General features: G+C 45.0%; 1 protein-coding gene across 1 annotated transcript in view; it reads right to left on the bottom strand.

The window, feature by feature from the left end:
- The window catches only part of ILF2 (interleukin enhancer binding factor 2), a 39,338-nt gene that overhangs the window by 8,039 nt on the left and 10,447 nt on the right, over positions 1–20,852 (bottom strand). Inside the window, exons 6-14 of the mRNA XM_069651221.1 lie at positions 20,143–20,245; positions 19,993–20,058; positions 15,684–15,800; positions 15,433–15,511; positions 14,463–14,550; positions 14,291–14,352; positions 14,088–14,202; positions 11,293–11,383; positions 11,033–11,207 (exon numbers count right to left, since the gene is read on the bottom strand). Of these exons, the coding sequence (XP_069507322.1) occupies positions 11,038–11,207; positions 11,293–11,383; positions 14,088–14,202; positions 14,291–14,352; positions 14,463–14,550; positions 15,433–15,511; positions 15,684–15,800; positions 19,993–20,058; positions 20,143–20,245 (891 nt within the window). The 3' untranslated portion in view covers positions 11,033–11,037. The remainder of the gene's footprint in view (positions 1–11,032; positions 11,208–11,292; positions 11,384–14,087; positions 14,203–14,290; positions 14,353–14,462; positions 14,551–15,432; positions 15,512–15,683; positions 15,801–19,992; positions 20,059–20,142; positions 20,246–20,852) is intronic.

The following is a 20,852-nucleotide window of genomic DNA, read 5'->3' as shown; positions in this document are numbered from 1 at the left end:
CCAGTGCGCATTAGAACCAAGTGTTGGATCTTCGCACCGTTTTAGTTATGACCCTTTCTGAACCCACGACATGCATTAGTGCCAGGCAATTAAAGGCATGGTCTAGTAAAAAATTTTTATTGTCCCAACGGGTCGGCCATGTTTTTTTTTTAAGCCTAAGTGGCTCAATTTTAGAAAACTTTCCTATGGACCTTACCCGAGTTTTCGTCCATTAAACGCACAGGAAAACAAGCACCAGGGAGCCGCCATTTTCTGATAATCCTATCTTTTCCCCGATCGCCCTGGCTGACCTGCTTTTGCAGCACTAAATCAATTCCCCCGCCGCTGAGCCTGTCATCAGCAGACTCGTACCGCCCATTTCCCAACGCCAAAGCACGTCGTGTCAACATTCGCTGCGCTTCAGCTAATGACGTGTCGCCATGGAAATGGCAGGACGCCTCTCTCCTCAATAAGTATAAACAGACCGTTTCACAACACAGCAGCCGATTTTCGATTCCATTCCTCTCTGTTACTTTGAGTATTCTGTGACTTGTTTCAGTGCTCTGGTCAGCTACCTTCGCCGCTTGTAGCCCGTGTGAACAGATATCAGTACCACCGGTATAAATTATTTTAGTTTGTTTAACACACAATGGCTACAATAATGCCCTACATGTACGAGCCAGAGTATACTGAGGAGGAACTACTGGAAAGGGAAGCACGCGAAAACGATGGGGATTCGGACGGCAGTTGGCAGGACGAATCAACAGATGAAGAGCCTGGGCCTAGTCGAATGGACGGCGTCTCCACCTGGTGCACATGCAATCGGTGCGAGCTAATGCCAACTGAGGACGAGAACTGCTGCTGCCGAGAAGACTCGGGATGCCTGGCCTACATTTCGGAAGGCGAGCCACGACTGCAATGCATCACCAAGCTGCCAGACTTCGGGGCAGCCTGCCTCACACGGGCCGCGTTGAGAATAATGATGGTGCTTATGCACGAACTTCGAGCAACTGTTCGTCCTCGTAATCCGAGTAACGAATAAGTATACTCTGCTTGTCATGCCACTCCTATTTCATGTTCTTCTACTATATCCAAAATTACATCTACATATCATTGTAACGCATGTAAGTCATTTAATAGTGTGCATTGTCTAGATAGCATTTGTCCGTGTAAAATGCTATTAGTTACAAGAATTGTCATTGACAAACGTTTAACTTATCTGGGTCATTTAAAAACAGTCCGTTTCATTCCTTTTCACAGGTGGTACAGGCTTGTGGCCTATCGTTCCTTTACATGGTGGCTTCACGGGAGGCTTGGACACCGCGTTCGAAGAGTGATACCCGCCTGTGCCGTTCGTGCCATTAGAGAAACGTTCCCGAGTGGCAGCGGTCAGTACAGGGGATTTTCTCTCGCTGTGCTGCAACCTGACCTGTATAATCTTTAAAGTCTTGTATTTTTGTGTCATGAAAATAAGATACAAAATAAAACCACATATTTTAACGTTTGTCTCGATTTTTTAAATGAATCAAGTGTGTCTCCATTCAAGGATGGACGTCACCTGTGCAGGGTGGTCACTATCTAAGCTAACATAACATTCTCGATAATGCATGCACTAAATAACACTTGTTCAAAGTCTTTCAGTAGGTTATGTCTCTATAAAAGTCATATATCTATACTAACAATTACCATTGGATTATACAGGCCCTAGGGTCTTGGCCACTATAATACACCGGTTGAAGTGTGGGTCTGTGCTCACAAGAATCTCCGGTATGTGGCATTTGTTATTGATAAGCAACGATATACTATCATTGATATAAAGGCGATATACTGTATATTGATATAAAGGCAGTTCGCGCCGGTGGATGCGCGCTGGCATGGGGGGCTGTGACGGGCGCGAAAGGCCAAGGTGCCAAACTACATGTACACTTCAAAAGGTGTCCCACGCCAAGGGGCCATCGGTCACATGGCCTCCTCAAACCCGTGACTCCAGGCAGGCCTCCCCTGAGGCAGGCCGCCCCCCTAATACCACGACATACATACGTCATTCATTCACAAACACACCCCAGTTTCTAATACTTTAAAAACCACTCGATATGTCTCATGAGAACATCTTTGTGCTTTGCAAGTCAACTCTTGAACGTGCTACCTGGGAACCGCTGAGATCTATGCTAATCTGCTTGTCGTCGTGCTATCCGTGAACTCTGTGACCGACCGCTTCGAGCATACCCATCAGTGCGCTACCTGTGGCCATCCACCTATTCTCCCGCAACATACTGCTCTGCTTGCTGAACCCAACTGTCTGTTGGTCAAGGTAAGGCCATGTATCCTGGTTATATTTCGCAGATTTTTAAATATCTATTTTCCAGTAGAGTACAAAATAGTGCTATGTTCATTGGTCTGGACTTCAGTTTCCATTGCTATGCTATCAATAGATCTATTTATTTTCATCTGTGACGATTGTGATTGAATTGCATCCTTCGGGGGTCCAGTCAATAATGTTAGCATGTTTCCTTCTCATGCAAGACAGAACATCCAAGGGACGAGTCACATGTTCAGATTTCAGTCACATCAATTATACATTTCTGCAACTTATGCAAATACTAAGCAGCACATAATGAACTGGTATAGTTCCTGCGACCAAAACAAACCTTGCATTGATCATTGTATGATTCATTTACTTTTGTATCAAATCTTTACTCTTGAAGATTGTATAATAATCTTGATATTTAATTTTCAGAATTTTCAACAATGCCTGCCTGTTCGATTAGCGGTTGCCCTTCGAAGACCCATGCGAAATCTGAAGGAACTACAATGCATGTATTCCCGAAAACTGTTGATCGAATAAGAGAATGGGTCAGACATTGCGGATATCCACTGGATGAGCTGGAAAGTAGAGTCCAACAAGTCTTACAGGACAAGAGGGGTGATCGATACCGCATCTGCAGCTGGCACTTTTCCTTGGACATGTACACAACTTCTTGGGTAACAAAGAAGAATAAACGGCGAACGACACGGAAATTGCGCGAAAACGCTATTCCCACTCTATTCGTCCACATTCCGCCACCGGTGAGTCAAGTGTCCGGATTTAGCTTTAGGCCTTGCGGTAGTGTGTAGCCAAATGGATTAATAGATATTGTAGGTGTTCTATCCCTTGTAATAATTTCGATATTGATATGAGTATACTTTTTTGAATAATGACATTTATCAATTCTTTTTCGATTTCATAACCCACAAACGCAATATATATATATATATATATATGGACAGGGAACTGTGCTGTATTGAGCATTTTCCAAGTATTCTGTTGGCTTACATGGCTATTTTTAATATTGGCATTTCATTATCAATCATTAATTGACCTTTACAACTTCTTGACTATCCCTTGAATCTGAAGCAAGAATATTCTACATCCTCGACGTGGTCGCAGTGATCAACCACTTCTAGCGCGTATCAGGTAATCTTACTAGGCTAATCCGCTACAGACTTGTTTTATGCATGTCAAGTAATAGTTTTATTCTATCGTGTAATTATTTTACAGAATGTTTGGTTACTGCTTTCCAATTAATATACACCTTAGTTATCGTCCACTGGTGTTTGTTCAGTTATAATTAGTGTTATCCATACTAATGCAAGTACTGTCTTTCAGGGAGATGCTGAAGCGTCCGCCACATCTACGTTTCTAGATGTTCCTCACCAGCAGGAGGTATGGATACCGACAGCTCCATCGAGCGTCATCATCAGAGCTGGAATTCTTGTCGTTTGATTGGTGTATTATGTTTTCGCAATTGTAATCCTCACTAATGCAAGTACTATGTTTCAGGCAGTTGATGGAGCGTCAACCCCTGCACTTGATGCAGAGCCCGACATTCAAATATACGAATCGGCGCAACAGCTTTCGGAAGTGCGCACTACATTTGCAACATCCATAGATATTCTTCAGCAGCACGAGGTATGGATAATGACAGCTCCATCATGCGTGATCGTATAACGTGATTCCATTTGCCATACTTTCTTCCCTATTAACGCAAGTGCTGTGTTTCAGGGAGACGACGGAGCTTCCACCACAATCACAACATCTCATTTAGATGATGCAGATGTAAAGGAATTGTTGAAATAAGTCGATGAAATGTGATCATATTTGGATTTTCCTTCATTCTTTTGGACAATGCATCATTTGCGGTTATCTCTTTATATGTACCTGTGCCGTCGACCCCAAGTGTGTGTTGTGTTTCCAATATTGAAAAGCATACTAAATGCGAGTACTGCGTTTCAGGGAGATGCGGATGCCTCCTCTCCAATACAACCATTCATGGCAGTCCATGCAGAGCCAGAGGTATGGATACTGACAGTTCCATCGAAATAGATCATCACTGGTCGAATACTTGTCCTTTGATTGTTGCACACAATGTTTAAATCGTATTTGGCTATTGAGATGTACCTGTGTGGTCGTCCTCACGTGTGTTTTATGCTAACAATATTTTGATACATAGTAATGAAAGTACTATGTTTCAGGGAGACGATGGAGCCTCATTCCGTGCTGTCTATGCAGATACAGAAAATATAGTCCTTGCAGCGCAAGAAGGGAGGACATGCGGAAACGAATCGGAGCTACAGCGTGCAGATGTTGACGGTAGAGTCAAAAAAGTTGCAAAGAAAAAAAACCAAAAAAGGTTAGTTACAAACAGTTCATAACTTGAAAACATTTTTTGTGGTGGGGACTATTTTATGTTTTTTTCCAGTCAATTCTACTACACTCCATCTTGTGTTTAAACTGAACATCCCTTTTCCAATCTCTCCTCCAGTTACCCGTGGGTGTCAGAACTATACACAGACAGTGAAGCGAATGAGATGTGGCTTGCCAGACCGTGTACACTATGGAGGAACTATTAATTAATTGAGGCGAGGCGTGTTCAGGCTCGAGATGCTCATGTCCAATGGCCAGAACATGAATTAACTGTGTTGGAGACTACAGCAAAGTTGCATTGGACCATAGCTACAGTGCGACCGGACCACCACAAGAAGATGTTATTGAATGTATTGAAGATAGCTCTGAAGTAGTTGCAGATCAATTTACACAATCTACACCCACCAAAAATTTGCCACCAAAAAACCTGTCGACATTGTTGAAGTAATAGATGTCGAAATGACAGAATGAACCAGCCGCAGCATCCATAGACGCATCAGAACTTGATATCAGCTATATTACTTTCCAATGTGTTGAAATCTCCACAACGTCAAAGGCTGAAACAACGTTGACGCAGGATGACAGTCTAATGAAAGAGAGCAAATAAATTGTATTCGACAGTTTGATGGAAATTATAAGTATGCTGAAATGTGTGCTTTCCATTAGAGGGAATGTATGTGGGAAGCCATTGATTAATAGTCAAAATAAATGCCGCCTGTAGATTAAATCATAGGTTCTCATGGTCTGCACAACCAATGCTGGGGAAAATGGCAGCAGGCAATCTACTGTGTGCAGCTGCATCACTTTTTAGTGGCTCCAGTTTTAGAAAGTTAGAGGCTTTCTTTCAGTTTGTGGGACTCCATTTCATTTCTAAAGCGCTGTACTACACATACCAACGTGATTATCTGTTTCCGGCCATTAGTGATGCTTGGAAAATTGAACAATTGTCTCTAGCAAGTACATTCGAAGGCAAACGATTCAGGCTAGCCGGCGATGGACAGTGCGATAGCCCTGGATTTTCTGCCAAGTACTGCACCTACCACTTCAGGACATGGATAGTAAGAAAATTGTGAGTTTGGTGGTCGTGCAGGTAACACAATGTACATCCTCAGTGGCCATGGAGAAACTAGGATTTATAAAATCAGTGGAACATCTACAATCGAGGGGGATGCACATCGACCTCATAGCCACGGATAGACACGTTTCAATTGCCAAGACAATGAGAGAGCAGTTCCCACATATTAAACATCAATTTGACGTATGGCATCTTGCTAAAAATCAATAAGAAAATCTCGGCTGCAGGAAAAAAAAAAGGTTTTGAAAGTATTTTGCAGTGATCACATTCTATCACCAACCATCTTTGGTGGAGCTCAAAAACGTGAGGGGTCAGTGGAAATACTACTTGAAAAATGGCGGTCACTGATGCACCACTGTACCAACGTTCACCGCTGGACAGCAAATGAACATTTCCACCAATGTGAACATGGCCCTTTGTCCCCAGAGGAGGCACGGAAGAAGTGGTTGATTCCATCTTCACCGACACACAAAGCCATTGAGAAGATTGTTTGACAAAACTCTATCAAGAGATTTGAGAGGACTGACAGAATTCTGTCACACAGGAGATTTGGAGGTGTTTCACAATATGTGCCTAAAGTACAGGCCAAAGCGCTTGCATTTTAGCTTTCGGGGCATGAAACATCGCACTCTACTAGCGGTCTTGGCCCATAACAGCAATGTCGGACGTGAACAATCTAGGACTAGGGGTAAAGTAAGGATGCCTCGCTACACTAAGGTGTTTTCAAAACGAAGTAAGCAATGGGTGATCAAACCAGTCTATGATGAAGACTTTGTGAAAGGCCTTATTGTTGCTGTGTTAGAGAAGCACAGATATGGAATTTGACGTTTCTGTACAGAGCAGTGATCCATTGCCACCAAACATTGCGACTGTGCCATGCCCACCCGATGCACAGCTGATTGTGAAGTACAAATCCCGGATTAAATAATTGCAATACGATTGTCTTTTTGTAAATAAATGTTATTGTACAGTGTACCTGTAAACCTAACCCCTAACTTCACCATCATGGGTGGCGAACAAGCTGGGTGTCATCTTTGAATTCTCTATTCACCTCACATATGTGCATGTATATTTTTCTCATGTCTCATCTCATGTAAATGCTGCGCAATGTTAACGGAGGGGAGGCTTGCGTATTGCAAATAATAAAACAATAAATCTCACTTTTAACTCAACTCCTGTGGTACTTTATACTTTCCCTGACCTTCTGCCAATAATTAAATGTCTCAATTTGCGCTGCAAAGCTCGCAGACAACGGTGACAAAATTGGGGCACTTAGAACGCGCCAGCCAAGCGGGCCGTGGCATTTGGGAGAGAAGCCAGTTCCCATTTGCACATTGAGGCGCACTACATAGACGGATTCTAAACTTCAAGTTCTCATAGATGCCTATAATACGTGATGTTGCAAATAAAGAATGCGAAGGACAGCGCCCAGATGAGGCCCACCAAGTCGCACTGGAAGTATAAGGGTCTATTGTTTTTTGACCTTGAGACAGGGACCATGCCGAAAGAACTACATTTGAAGGGAGTGCGCAATAACGTAAGACGATAAGGCAGAAAATTCAGAAACTAGACCGAGTTTCAGTTTTAGGTCAGTATACGAAAAATCATTGTTAAGAGCACGGTCCGTTTTACAGACTGCATTACGAAGAGACACAATGGAAATTTCAAATATAAAGTAAATATTTACACGCTTTTATACCGGAATGAAGATTTAATGAATGGATGCATGAATGAATGAAGAGCTAGGAAAAGCAAGTATAACTGTTCGTAGTGGGCACATGGGCATGCAGGTCCACTGGTCTCACCGATCTCGTTCCATGGCCCAGCCACTTTTCCCTGCACTACGGGACTGTCTCTGTATCCTTCAGCCCCTTCTCCTGGCATTTACCTTGCACTTGCCACCAGCTGGCCCCATTTAATTTGTATTCAACTAACCTTGTACAGCCCATCTCCATGCGCGATCAGAAAGACACCTTGCCTAGTAGGATCGTTGTCTGCCTGCCCTTGTTCCCCACCTGCCTCGTCACGCCTAGTAACACTAGGCGCGTTATAAATGCCATATCATATATCATTCCTCACGCATGTAGACTGTCCTTTATCATTGTGTGTTGGCCTCGATTTATCTCATTACTTTTCGCATTGATTTTAGAGACGAACATACTCCATTGAACTACCCTTGCAAGCAAATAGTTTCTGATCGGCCGTAATAAATAAAATGAGTAATATTAATGAAGTTCGGCTAGCGAGACTAATTATCATTTTTTTGTTTTCATAACAGGTATTTGATCCCTTACTGCCACTGCCATCTGTTTGAGACACCGGCGGATGGATTCTTCAGCAGACACCTGCAGCTTCGTGTCAACAACTGGAGCACGATCACCATATTATGGGACGATCGCCAAGGGCCCACATGCCCTTACGCTGTACTAGTGGCTAGAAGCAACATAACAACCTTTAGGCTGGACTAGTGCCTTTTTGATGGAACAGCCTTGCGGTTCACCGCGCTTCCAAAGTGATTCTTTTGGTGTCCAGTCAATTGGTCGAAAACCAAATGGTCGAATTTTTTTTTTTATTTATATATTTTTTGGGTTTTCGTTTTGTAAAAAAAGGGGGTTTTAGAGAAAAAAGGGGGTTGGGGGACCCCCAAAAATTTTTTAAAAAAGGGTTTAAAAACATTAGACCATTTGGGTTTCGACCAAATTGGTTCGACCATTTGTCTGGTCGACCAAATGTCTGGTAACCATTCTTTTTACGAAAAAAAACACCCTGTGTACCGCGTGACTCAAGATGAAACGGAACAGTTATTGCGGATACAGATAAAGAAAATAAATGGCTTCCGGAGTTCATATGGCAATTGCTGAATATTCTCTAAACATTTAATGTCAAATAAATGTACTTTACCAAATGTACCGTGTTGCTGTTTCATTGTAAAGTACAGTTTCATATTCCGAATTGTGGCGCGCTGTGTTGAGAGTTGATCTGTGTTGGTTTCTGGGTTCTGTGTGGAGTCGCGCAGAAGACGACTCGGCGCGCTTGCCTACGCAGCACAGTAACGTCACGGGAGAGGCGAGGAATATGAATGTTTTGATAATGTCAGGCTCAGGGGCGGGGGAATTGATTTAGTGCCACAAAAGCAGGTCAGCCAGGGCGATCGGGGAAAAGATAGGATTATCAGAAAATGGTGGCTCCCTGGTGCTTCTTTCGCGTGCGTTTAATGGACGAAAACTCAGGTAAGGTCCATAGGAAAGTTTTCTAAAATCGAGCCACTTAGGCTTAAAAAACATGGCCGACCCGTTGGGACAATAACATTTTTTACTAGACCATGCCTTTAAGTCTATGTAAAAAGGACGAGCATACTCGTCCTTGGCACTTAAGAGGGTAATAGGACATACAAGCACCAGAAATGATACACTATGATTACAGTGTTCTGCTTAGAATCACATGCTGTGCATAGACTACCAAGCTGTACCAGGGTGATCTGCTTGCACCCCGAAACGCCCCCCCCCACCCCCACCCCCCCATACCGACACCCAAACACCTAAAATCACCACGAAAAGTTAACTTAAAACTTTGTGGTGTGTCTTTTGGTAGGGTCGGTAATTCGTCCTATACCGCTGTGACTTATCCAGTTCAGATATACTTCAAAGTCTGTCTTGCACCAGACCCCACTACACATCACTGTAGCTGGTAAGACACAGTCTAAGTGATTCTTTAGCCCAAGGCATAAAGTCTTTGTCAGGAGGAGCCTGGCTGATTGGGGAGGTCTTCCACAAAGTTGAAGTCAGGCACCGCTTCATGACTAACAATTTTGAAATGACCCCCTCCTTCCCAAGAATGTTATTGAAGAGCAGCTGATCGTCAAGAGGAAGCATCCCTGGGCTGGGTGACCAGAGTGGCGCCCAAAAAGATTTGGTCAGGCTCATGAGCAGGGATAGTAGGTCAAGCCACCCCCCACTTATCTGTATTGAGCAGGAGACAGGGTCCTGGCGCACTTCATCCTGGTCTGGGACATGAAATCTTATACTTGTCCTGAAAATTGCGCCTAGGGTCCTCGAATTCAAGAATCTTGGAACATGTTGCTGAAAATGATGAGACTTCTCCCCCGATAGGGCTTGTACAGCATCAGGGGGGACCAGAACTATGGGAGTCCCAGTGGGGAAGGACCATGGCATTACAAGTGAAATTCACCCGAAATTACGGTAGCAGTGCTTTGTCATGTCTTATAAAAATAGCCCCAACATTTTAGGGGAGGCACCCTATAGAGTGGAAGACTTGGTACCACGTGGCAAATGCAGAGGCGCTTCAGAGTACTTGTTCACCAGGCCCTGCCCAAGCTGTCGATGGGCCTGCGGGTGCCTAGATACCACTGAGGGGGTGGTGTTTAGTCATGCAAATGTGTTGCTTTTATCAGAGGGAGGTCTCCCTGTAGCCGTGCACGCAGTATGCCTACTGGGAACAGTGTCTTCAGCCTCTGAACTGTAGCTGCTGTAAGGGTCCTCAATCTGACAACGCACAGAGTGGAACAGTTTCAGCCTGCATGGCATAGTCGCACACAGCTTAGTGTGCCATTCTTCAAGCGTGTTAGGCTTAGAGTCATTGTAGCACCGCTCATCTTGGTCATGAGGTAAGCAGTACACCCACTCCACCCAAGGAAACTAAGTATTCTCCATCATAAAGTGTGAAAAAACAGCCACAAACAGCATTGTTTAAAGAGAAACGCCGAGAACATGGGTCCTTACTGTAAAGGCAGTAACCAGCGGTCAAGAATACCAACCGGAAATTCGCAGGACAGAAAGCAGGAAACATCAGTCAATGAAATAAGGATGTGAACATGCGATGAATAATGCAATAAATCTCATTAATGCGATCTCTGTATTGAAGCTACCAACAAGTATGACAGAAAAAATGCTATCTGGGGACCTCTATGCACGAGGGATCATGGGTACTACACGGCACGGTAGGGATTGACGCCCCATTTAGATCTTCGAAAAAAGATGCAATACTCCACGATTACCACTCGATGTTGGACTATACACAGCATGTGACTAAGCAGATTCAAAAGCATCAAACACAGCATTAGCCCATCCCTTTTCAACAATACTCGTTAATATGCTGGGGTATAATTGGACTTCATACAATGTATTTGGTTGCCTGCGTGGTACAATTTTATTTTTAATCTGTGAAAATAAGTAGAAAAACTGCACGGAACGGTTACTGAAATGTAGTTTAAACCAAAAAAATAAAAAAAGGAATCCCTCCAGGGATGTCAAACTGCAAGTTCAAAGTGTACTTGCCTTCTTTATTCAGTCGTTTCCATGCTCTCTTCCTCTTCCGCTACCTCTGTGCCTTCAGCTACAGTCTCTTCTTCCTCCTCTTCCTCACCTTCTTTCTTCTCGGGGGGTTTTTCATAAGCCTTTTCTGAAGGTGTAACGATAACTCCATCCCAAGTTGACATTTCAGTTGCAAGGTCTGAAGGGAAAGCAACAGACTGCATTAATAACATAACCAACCAACATAACCAATCAGAGAAGTGCACCATAGGATGGTAACATACAGCCTGCATCGCCTTCTTGACCAAGGATCTTTCGGTATCCCCCATGTGACAATATTCGTACCAAAGTCTGTGCTGTAAAGCAAACCATATCCTGGAACACAAATAAAATTCAGTAAGCGTTAACAGATCAGGCTACAGACCTCATAACATTAAAACAAGGCTGAATTAATGAAGCCTCACAGGCAAGGAAAAAAATGAAGTTGAGTTGACAGAATAAATTGCTTCGCAAGAAAGTATACCCTTTCTGTACAATGCATTAAACTACCAGGTTCCACAATGCCTCTGTCCTGCCCGTCAATTAGCAGCACTGCCTCGGTAGGGTTACGTTGCTGCAAGATACATCATGACCCATAGCCAGTATTCTGCCAACACCTACCGTGTAATCCACCATAAATCACAACCAGGGACCTGGAAAATGGGCTCCAACAAGGCTGAGCCTAAGAATGTCCCTCTGATCGTACAAATCCTAACTTACTCCAGCCCAAACTGGGAAACATGAGACTGCCAGCTCATCCAGACCCTGAAGGCAACCAGGAACAGTGAGCTCCTAAGAGTACATCATCCACTCCAAACAACTCCCGTACCGTTATGCTCACTCGCCACCATACACCAACAAATAGAAAGCAGCGATACCTATACCCCTTGATCAATTTCAGCCTAGCTGCACACATACGAGTAATTCTCCATGAACACCTCAACAACCTGTTTCCACGCAGATATCCCTGACAAGTACAAAAAAAGCTGAGCTGCACACAAACATCCTACACGTGCCTAATGCTGCCAGAATGCAGTCTCAGAGACCCACCATCTGACTTCACACTTCAACTGATCTCTCACCATCACCGCACCTAGTGCCAGGAAGCAGTCACCATCACGCAAATCGCACTGGCTGTGCACACTGAGTGCACCCAAGCACCAAGTTCTACCCTACTCACCACGGTCCCCATGGGCGTTCAACCTACAAGCGTTTTCAGATCATACCAATGATATACATGGCGCTATATAAATGCCAAACAGAACTGGATTGCAGACATATGGGGTTGGGTTGATTGAGCTTAATATGCATTGGCCCTGGATTGGGCTTGGCAGCTACTAGGACCCAACTCCACCTATGGCAGGGCCAATGTATTAGCTACCTGTATATCTCCACAACATGTTGGAAAATGCACAGGAAACTGCTTGCTCGCATCAGCCGGGTGAACTCCTTCCTCCCAGGGCACATGAACACCCTCAGCGTGAGGCACCTGGGTACCAGTGTTTCAAAGACACTTCTGAAACTCACAGCTGGGTGCTGGCCACCTCTTGAAGTCAGGAAAGGGTGGGCTCAGTAGCTAGATGAGGTGGGCCGAGAGGGGTTCCTCCATCTTGGTTTCTGCCAATGCCCTCTACCACCTCCACCTGTTGAATAAATGCTCCAAGCTACTGGATTGGGTCTCCCAACACAGAAGCTGGAACCCCGTTTCCCCACCTCAAGACAACATTGACCCAGAGCCGCTACAGGACCTGCATTGCTACCTTTGAGCGACCCAGAGGGACGCAACCCATTGCAGCAGACTGCATCGGCCAATCCCATCACCCTCTAGACTGGATGCAGACTTTAGCGTCAACTTGACCTGTTGAAGCCCCCCCAACTCCACACAAACCCATTTGAATCATTCAGATATTCGTATCTATATTCTCAAAACCAGTTCGATTGCATCAATGCTCAGCCCTGAAGACAAGAGCTAAAAAGGCATTTGAAGGACCATCGCGACTTAAGCACCCCTCTTATGAACACCCCCAGCTCATCAATCGAGTTCTTACAGGGGTGGGTCTTCAGTGTTAAGTAATAGTGTTTAAAGTAATGCAATCAACTAATTAAAATCCATTTTAGGGAAACTTGATGGGGCATTTTTATACCAGCATACTGGTTTGTGTTGAAACTATCAGCTCCCATAGTACAACCATCACTCAGCTCAAATAAGAATATATATATATATATATATATATATATATATATATATATATTGAGGTTGTCGGTATCTTATGTTTATCAAAAAGGTACCTCACTTACTAAGCAGAAACTGAACATTGCCTGGTCCCAAGCATGCATTCCAAGAAATATTGAGTTCAGCCCACAGAAACATTCAAGGCATCCAGTGGGGCGGAACGCTCTTAGCTTCAGTCTGCCCGAGCTCATTTCAGACCCTCCTCCTCCCATAGCACATTTTGAATTAGGCAATAGTTGCAACAATCTGCCTTCATGAGGCAGACTGGTGATAAAACAGCCACACTGTCCTGCAACATAACCAACATGCTTCTTTCAAAAACAGATGCCTCACCCCCCCCCTCCCAATCTTCTAGAACAGAAATAGAAACGTGATGGGGACAATACCGCAACATCGGTGCTACGAGACCGCCACAGGGATTTGGTGCATTATAAAAGCAACCCCCCCGGCCCCTCCAACATCTGCAGGAGCCCGTCCATTCTGGTTCACCACCAATGCCTTTTGCCAATGCTTGGATTGACTTTTATGGACTTCATTGACAGTGATTCACCCTCTTGCAACTCTCATGCTCGACTTCCCCATCAATCTTGTGCTCCTGGTGGCCCTGAATCATGCCGTTCCCTTTTCATCTTGAATCCCCCCCCCCCCTCTACAGCACTATCTGAAATGTCGCCAGGCCGATTACCCTCGTTAATTTCACATTCTTACTGTTCATGGCCTGTAAGAATGTCATTGTATGTTTGTTCCCTCCCTTGCCTTGAAACAGTTCATTTATATAGCAGTGCAAGGCCCACAAAAAATCGTTACCTGCTGCTCAAGCGTCATGACTGTATGAACCCTAAAATTTCCTGTTTCACATGGGTCAGTGATTCCTACAGATCCAGGAAGAAAAAGTCCAGCAGCTAGAATTTGGAGGCAGCGTCTACCAGAGAAAAACATGCAGTGAATATATGGAGAAGCATAGTTAAAATTCACTAAGCATGCAGCATGGACAACATCTTAAATCATACCTGAAGGCAATATTAAGAGCCAGGGGTGTTCTTTGGGGGTTGTTCATCACTGCATAATGTCCCTGTAGGAAGGGACCAAGGAGATTAGGACAATGCAAAACCTGTACAACACCACCAAGCGTGGGCACAAATATCGGTAGCCCGCCTTCCACCCCCCCCCACAAACTCATACCAAGAGGTCAATAATCCATGGTGTCAAGGGCGCAAAACCATCGAATCTATTCCGGAGATCCTTCAGCAAGCGGACGAGAACTTTTACTCTACAAGAAGGAAACAGTAAAACCTTCACTACCTTCCATTGTCAAGTACAATTTATGTTGTTATGTACAGTAATCCAGTCTAAAGTTTTGTTCTTATCAATAATCAACCCGGTGGGCATATTCTGAGCAGCCACCCCACCATAAAATGGTAGCGAGACTGAAGAGTTAAGAGAAAGGGGCGTGGTGAATGAGAGACAACTGCAATTATTCAAGAGAGACAGGGAAGTAGTTAATAGAATTAGACCTCGAAAATCTATGCAATGAAAATTAAATTAGTAGCCACTAAATTTGCACCAAGCACATAAATGCATTCAAAATGGGGCGCTCCCGGCTAAACACCACTTGTACTTCAGAAAAGTAAAGCATCCTAGAACCAGTTTTGGTGGTACACTGCCCTATAATAAGGGCCAAGCATACAAAGACAACCAGCTGCTTTACCTAGGATAGGGTTTTCCTTAAGGTATATTAAAGAGCCTAAACGTGAGAACATCCTCCTCAAAATGGCACTGTGCAGTAATTTCGCCACCAGCTAGTCCTGTATCCCCTTTAGTAACATTTATCAAGTTGCATCCAAGTGCCCCTTCCGCACCTCGCTGTGAGACGTGAACACCTTAAAAAACAAAGAATTTCACAATGGCGATAGGGTAGCTGTATGGAAGTGCCCACAAAATAGATTTTACTAACTTCAAAAAATAAAGTCAGGCAATAAAGCAACAAAAAAAGGAAGTTGGTTTCCACAGATGTCTATAGGTGAGAGCATATGGGGATGGAGGAATAGAGCATTAAGTCAGACACCATTAAAGCGGACTGAACTACAGGGAACAGTTATATAGAATGACGTCTGGGTAGCATTTTTCCCCCAGGCATGAAATGTACACTTACGTAGACTGCGAAGCATTCTCCTCAAACCAGCGTGCATGCCTAATGGCAGCAAGGGCACCCTGCAGCACCTTAATATCCACTGAAAAAAAGAAAGATTTCTGAAATAAGGGTCAGTTATCCAGCGTTGCAAAACCCTCAAGCACAAAAACCCGAAGGAGACCAGCGGGAAGTCCCAGAAGTACACAGGAACATTTGAAGAGTACAAAAGATTCAAGACGCAAAATGGTTATCAGCCTGTATCAGTTACTTACAATGCAGATCAGGATCCAGTTTACGCAGGTTTGGGGGCACTGTAGTGATCAGAATCTGAACCATTGCATCCCCACTGCTGATGTCAATGCCAGTGTTGTTAGTCTCCATTTCCAAATCTTAAAAACAAAAAAAGTCGCTACGAGTTAAGATCAAGCCCAACAAGTACTCGCTGCAGTTCTGTTTGAATAATCTTCCAAAGAAGCAAACGTACTTGCAAATCACAGATCAAATTCTTGCGATTTGAGTTCGCAATAAAAAGCATAGCATTTTTAATATGTGCTGCTGCCAAAAAGTCGCAAAATTTCACCCATCTGTCGTAGCTTAATTAGTTTGATCAACAAATCCATATCAATTCCTGTTCTCCAAAGACAGACACCGGGGGGCAAAAGACCCCACATCACTCAAGTGGCTGCCTACCTGGAGGCACACAAAATGGTCTGCTAGTTTTTAAAAGCAAATCTAACCCAGCAAAATAAATCTGCCCCTTTCTGTAAACATTTTGGAATCGATGCCACCATATCCTTGGGGGTATGGGGGGGGGGGGTGGGAGTTGATGGTACATCTTTGCGACTGCCAACAGGAACACATGGGAATTCTATGTTCTACTCACACCACGTCAAGTCTTACTTTACACCCTGCATGAAATTTTACAATCGGACTCAATTTCTGGAAACTCCTATTGTGCACTGCTTGGGACACAAACTAGATGGTTTTCAAAGTAGACAGGGTGGCAAATCCAGATTTCTACTGCCCAACACTGAGCAAGATGTCCATGTACTCAAAATATTTTATATACCAGAAAGATCCAAGGAAGCACTGATCAAGCCATTGTGCATTCTTCAGTAAAGGTAAAAAAAATTTAAAGTTGGGCAACAGCAGCTGTAGAGCTTAGAGTTTGGGTGAGGAATTTGGACATTTACAAATAAAAGCTTTCCTACAGTGAAAAGGGTATGCCCATGTGTATGGTAAGAGTTGATATATCATATTGTCAGATGGCAAATTCCTCCTTTTAAAATAAGATGCCCTAGCAGTCTCTGGCCTGCCAAGATTTAATTTTGACCCACAAAAAAAATTGCCATGCAGTGGGCGATTTCTCAACACAAAATTAGAGGAAAGTGTGATATATACAGGCACCAATCCCATGTTGCTTTCACGCACTTCAGCTGCTAACATTTGGAATTCTTATAGAGCACATTTGATCATATCTTAGGCCAAGCTCCCCAACCCAGTGCCCCAAATGTATAGTTTGTTGCCAGAGTGAAATATTTAACATTGTTAGTAATGAGTATCTGTTCCAGCAGGGAAGAGCTATTTGCGGGAGGGACATTTTTATGAACTAGTATTTTCACACTAGACACCCAGGACACAGCCAGACCCGAACCCTCTGTTATTCCCGTGCCAGACCTATTGACTCTTCATATGGTCTCTGCTCTCTCTTCCCCCATTAATGGTGACACCCTGGTGTGAACCCCCCCGCCTCCTTCCACTCCAAGGTCATTAATGTTGACCCGAATGGCAGTTTTGGTACGGACTTCAGGCCAACCATCTGTTTGTAAATTGCTTCCTGCGCCCCGATGCCCTCTTTCCTTCTGCCTCCCAACCTCCCCTGGGCTCAACACCTCGCATGGCATACCTCTGATTTGCACCCCTCCCCGGAAGTCTTTCAAGGTTGGCAACCTTCTCCACATTGCCACTCTCGCTCCGCTGCCAAACACTCACCGCCTCCTAGAAGAACTTGATCTTGGTGTCCTCGGTCTCACCGAGACAAGGTTAAAAGCCAGCTCTGTCATGAGGTTCGACACACTCCTCCCCGATAGCTACAAGATCCTATCCGTGGCCAGATCCAACTATTTGAGGGGGTGTAGCCTTGATCTTCCTAGAGTGGATTCGTGCCTCAGTCATTCCTATGAAGGCCTACTGCTTTTTCGAATGCCTTGTGCAGGATCTCAGTCCCCCCATCTCCCCCCCTCTACCCCCTCAGGCCAAGCCAACTCCAGCACTGCCACCTACCTTCTTGGTCATCCGACCCATGAAGCGGGTCAGTTGAGGCTTAGCTTCCACTTTCTCCAACCCTCTGGATGATCACATCCTGACACAGCCCTTTCCATGCTCCATCTGATAAGCAAGAGTTCTTGCCCATGTCATGGGGATCCGCTTGAAGCCCAAAGCCAAGTGCAACTGCTGGTCTGACTGACCTAGTCACCCTTAAACAGAAGTGCAGGAAATGGCTAGCTCGCATCCTCCGATAAACTTGGCTTGCTGCCCGTTTCAAAGGCAATACCGGCTCTCTGTCTGCACCAAGAAGAGAGCCCACATCTCTGCTGCATCTTTAAACCCTGCGAGGAGCTGGCCAATCCTGCTGCAGTCTACCTCTCCTGTCCCCTCCCAGAATCTGGCTTCTCATTTCATCTCTAAAACCCAAGACATCCAGTCCATCCCCTCGTCCTCTCCTCCCCTCTATATCCTCTACCTCCAACCCCCCTGTGGCCACTCTCCTCCCTCCCCTGAGGTTGCTAGACAAGTCTGATCTAAAGTCCCATCAAAACAGGTTCGTGCCTGTTCTCCCAAAACCATCAAGGACCACATTGACAACCTCGCTCCTGCCCTGGCTGACTTCTGCAGCCACTCCACCACTGGAGCCTTACACCCCCCCCCTAATCCCCGAAGCACTTGTGCACCCTTGCTCAAGAACCCATCAGCCGACCCAGCTAACTGGCGCCCGATCTCCATCACTTCGTTCCTGGGCCAAAATGCTGGAAAAGCTGGCCATCTCGCAGCTTAAAACTTCACTGAATCTATTGGTTGTCTCCATGACCATAATCTGGCTTCAGAGCATCCAGAAGCATGACAACAGCTCTGAATCTCTGAAGACCTGCTCTCTAACCTCCCCGCTCATCTTACTCTGCTTTTCACATGGTCAACCATGCTACCCTGCTCAATCATCTGTGATAACCTGGGTATCACCGATCAGGCCCTGGCCTGGCTGACCTTGTTCCTCTCTGGTCTCTCCTCATGGGCACACCTGCACCCTCCTTCCCGGTCACTCTGGCCGGCCTCCCTTGGCCCTCTTCCTGCTCCCACCTGGTCCTTTTCTCCTCACATCTTGTGACATCTAAGAAGTCAAACTACCAACTGCACCTCCTCAGAAGTATTCTTCCTTTCCGCTCCTTCGCCCAGGCGCTCACTGTCTCTAGTTCTCTCTAGGCTGGACTACTGCAACAGCCTCTTTCTAAAACTGCTTGCCTTTACTCTCTGCCCTTGGCCTCAAGCCCATGGATCGTATCTCTCCAGCACTGAAATGTCTGCATTGGCTCCCAGTGACTGCAAGGAAGGATTAAGTTCAAGAATTTATGCATTGTCAAGGAGGCCTTCGGGGGCCTGGGTCCTCAATACCTCCAACTCCCTCTTAGTAAATACCTTCCTACTTGAGCTCTTTGCACCTCCAACTCCCATAGCATCAGTCGCTTCTCCAAGCAACGAGGTGGTGGTAGATCTCCTTCGGCTGGGGCCGCCCTCTGGAACAGACTCCCTGCCTCTGAAACTTCGAGAACTCTGGTTCCAGAAGCACCTGAAGACCTTAGTCTTTGCTTCTGCCTTCTCTCCCTCTCCTGTCTGATACTGCACTGTCATCTGACTATCCCCTGATTTCAGGACCACCTGCACTCCCTCCCAGCAAACCTTGCACTTGGGTCTGTATCTGTAACCCTACAGTCCCTATACTTGCACTTTAAAAACCTGCTGGCCGTACTTCTGGTTATTGTTTTGGTCCAAAGTACAGCACTCCTTTCCCCCCTCCCCAATAAAGTCACTTGGCCTAGTAAGATCGCTGTCTGCAACCCCCCCCTCATCCCCCCCTTTATCGCACCGTAAAACACTTGGTGCATATCATATGCCATATATCACAAACGAAAACCATGTTTCAGACTATAAAGTGCCCTGCTGCTGCGTGGTTAAGCCCCAACCCCGTCCATATAAATAGCCCCTCTCATTTTCTACAAAACGCATACTCCAAATGATTCAGGCCTACAGTGGTAATCACCACCACACGATGGTCCCACGTAACTTGGAGGGAAAGTTGTCACCTGTGACTTGTGAACATCACAAATCAAGCAAGGCTGAAGACCAGAAGGTGTGCATTGTGAAAATTCAAAGAAAGTGAGCGGGTGTCATGACAGCAAGATACTGGACGGGTTAGCTGGGATTAAAAGAGAATTGGGTTATACATTGGGGATATGGGAATGCGTATAGTTTTATTGAAATGCTTACTAGCCTACACCATTAACAAAAAGGAGTCTACGAGAAACCAACCTTCAGAAGCATCCTGGGCTTTCAGACTTTCCACTACTTTGTTCCCCAGTGCCGTAACTGCTTCCACTAGAACAAGGAAAAGCATTAGGAAAGGCTGATCATACCATTCTTTCTACTATAAAACTAGAGAAAATAAAAAATTCTACTTACAAGTCGGTAAGATCTTCAAAATAACCACAAGATCAGCAACATTATGCCCGGTCATCATTGTGCCTTTTTTGTACGAGCCAACCTGGCGAACTTCTTCTATTTGCTGTAAAAGGGACACAATGGATACAGATTTTAGGACGACAACCATATACTGATGAATATGTGGAATACTTACCAACACCAACTCTTGCCTAACAAGCACACAAAGGGTACACTGCCCCTCTCAACCCAAAGCTCCCATGCCCTTCAAGTATCCATATTTGGAATGTGACCAACCGCGTTTATAACAACCTGGCGGTCCTCGACTTCATTTTGACCACGCCTCCAAAACAATCTGAATTCTGCCTCCTTAAGACCCCGGTTGTGGTGTATGCGCCAGCCCCCCACCACACCTCACTGTTACAAGGCAACATGCAGCATACGCCACCCAAAGTGTCATACCATCTAAGAGCTCCTGCCAAGCAGGAGCATGGCAATTTTATTTGTTGCTTGCTGGGACTTTTACATTTCGAAGCTCAAATGCATAACGACCCCCCCCGTCCCCCAATCCCGCGAATGATAGGGAAAGGACACCACATGACCGAGTCAATAAAGCTTTCTGCCATTAGGAGTAATGTTAACGCCAAAACGTAAGATAACCATCTCTGAAATGCGGGTGACCCTGTGAGCGCTTGCCATGTACGCCGGGTTTTGCTAAAAGATATACAGCG

The sequence above is a fragment of the Ambystoma mexicanum genome, chromosome 1p, assembly GCF_040938575.1.
Source record: "Ambystoma mexicanum isolate Mex_15411 chromosome 1p, UKY_AmexF1_1, whole genome shotgun sequence".
Taxonomy (NCBI): domain Eukaryota; kingdom Metazoa; phylum Chordata; class Amphibia; order Caudata; family Ambystomatidae; genus Ambystoma; species Ambystoma mexicanum.
Note: the sequence above shows the minus strand (reverse complement) of the source record. Positions and strands in the feature narration are given on the sequence as shown.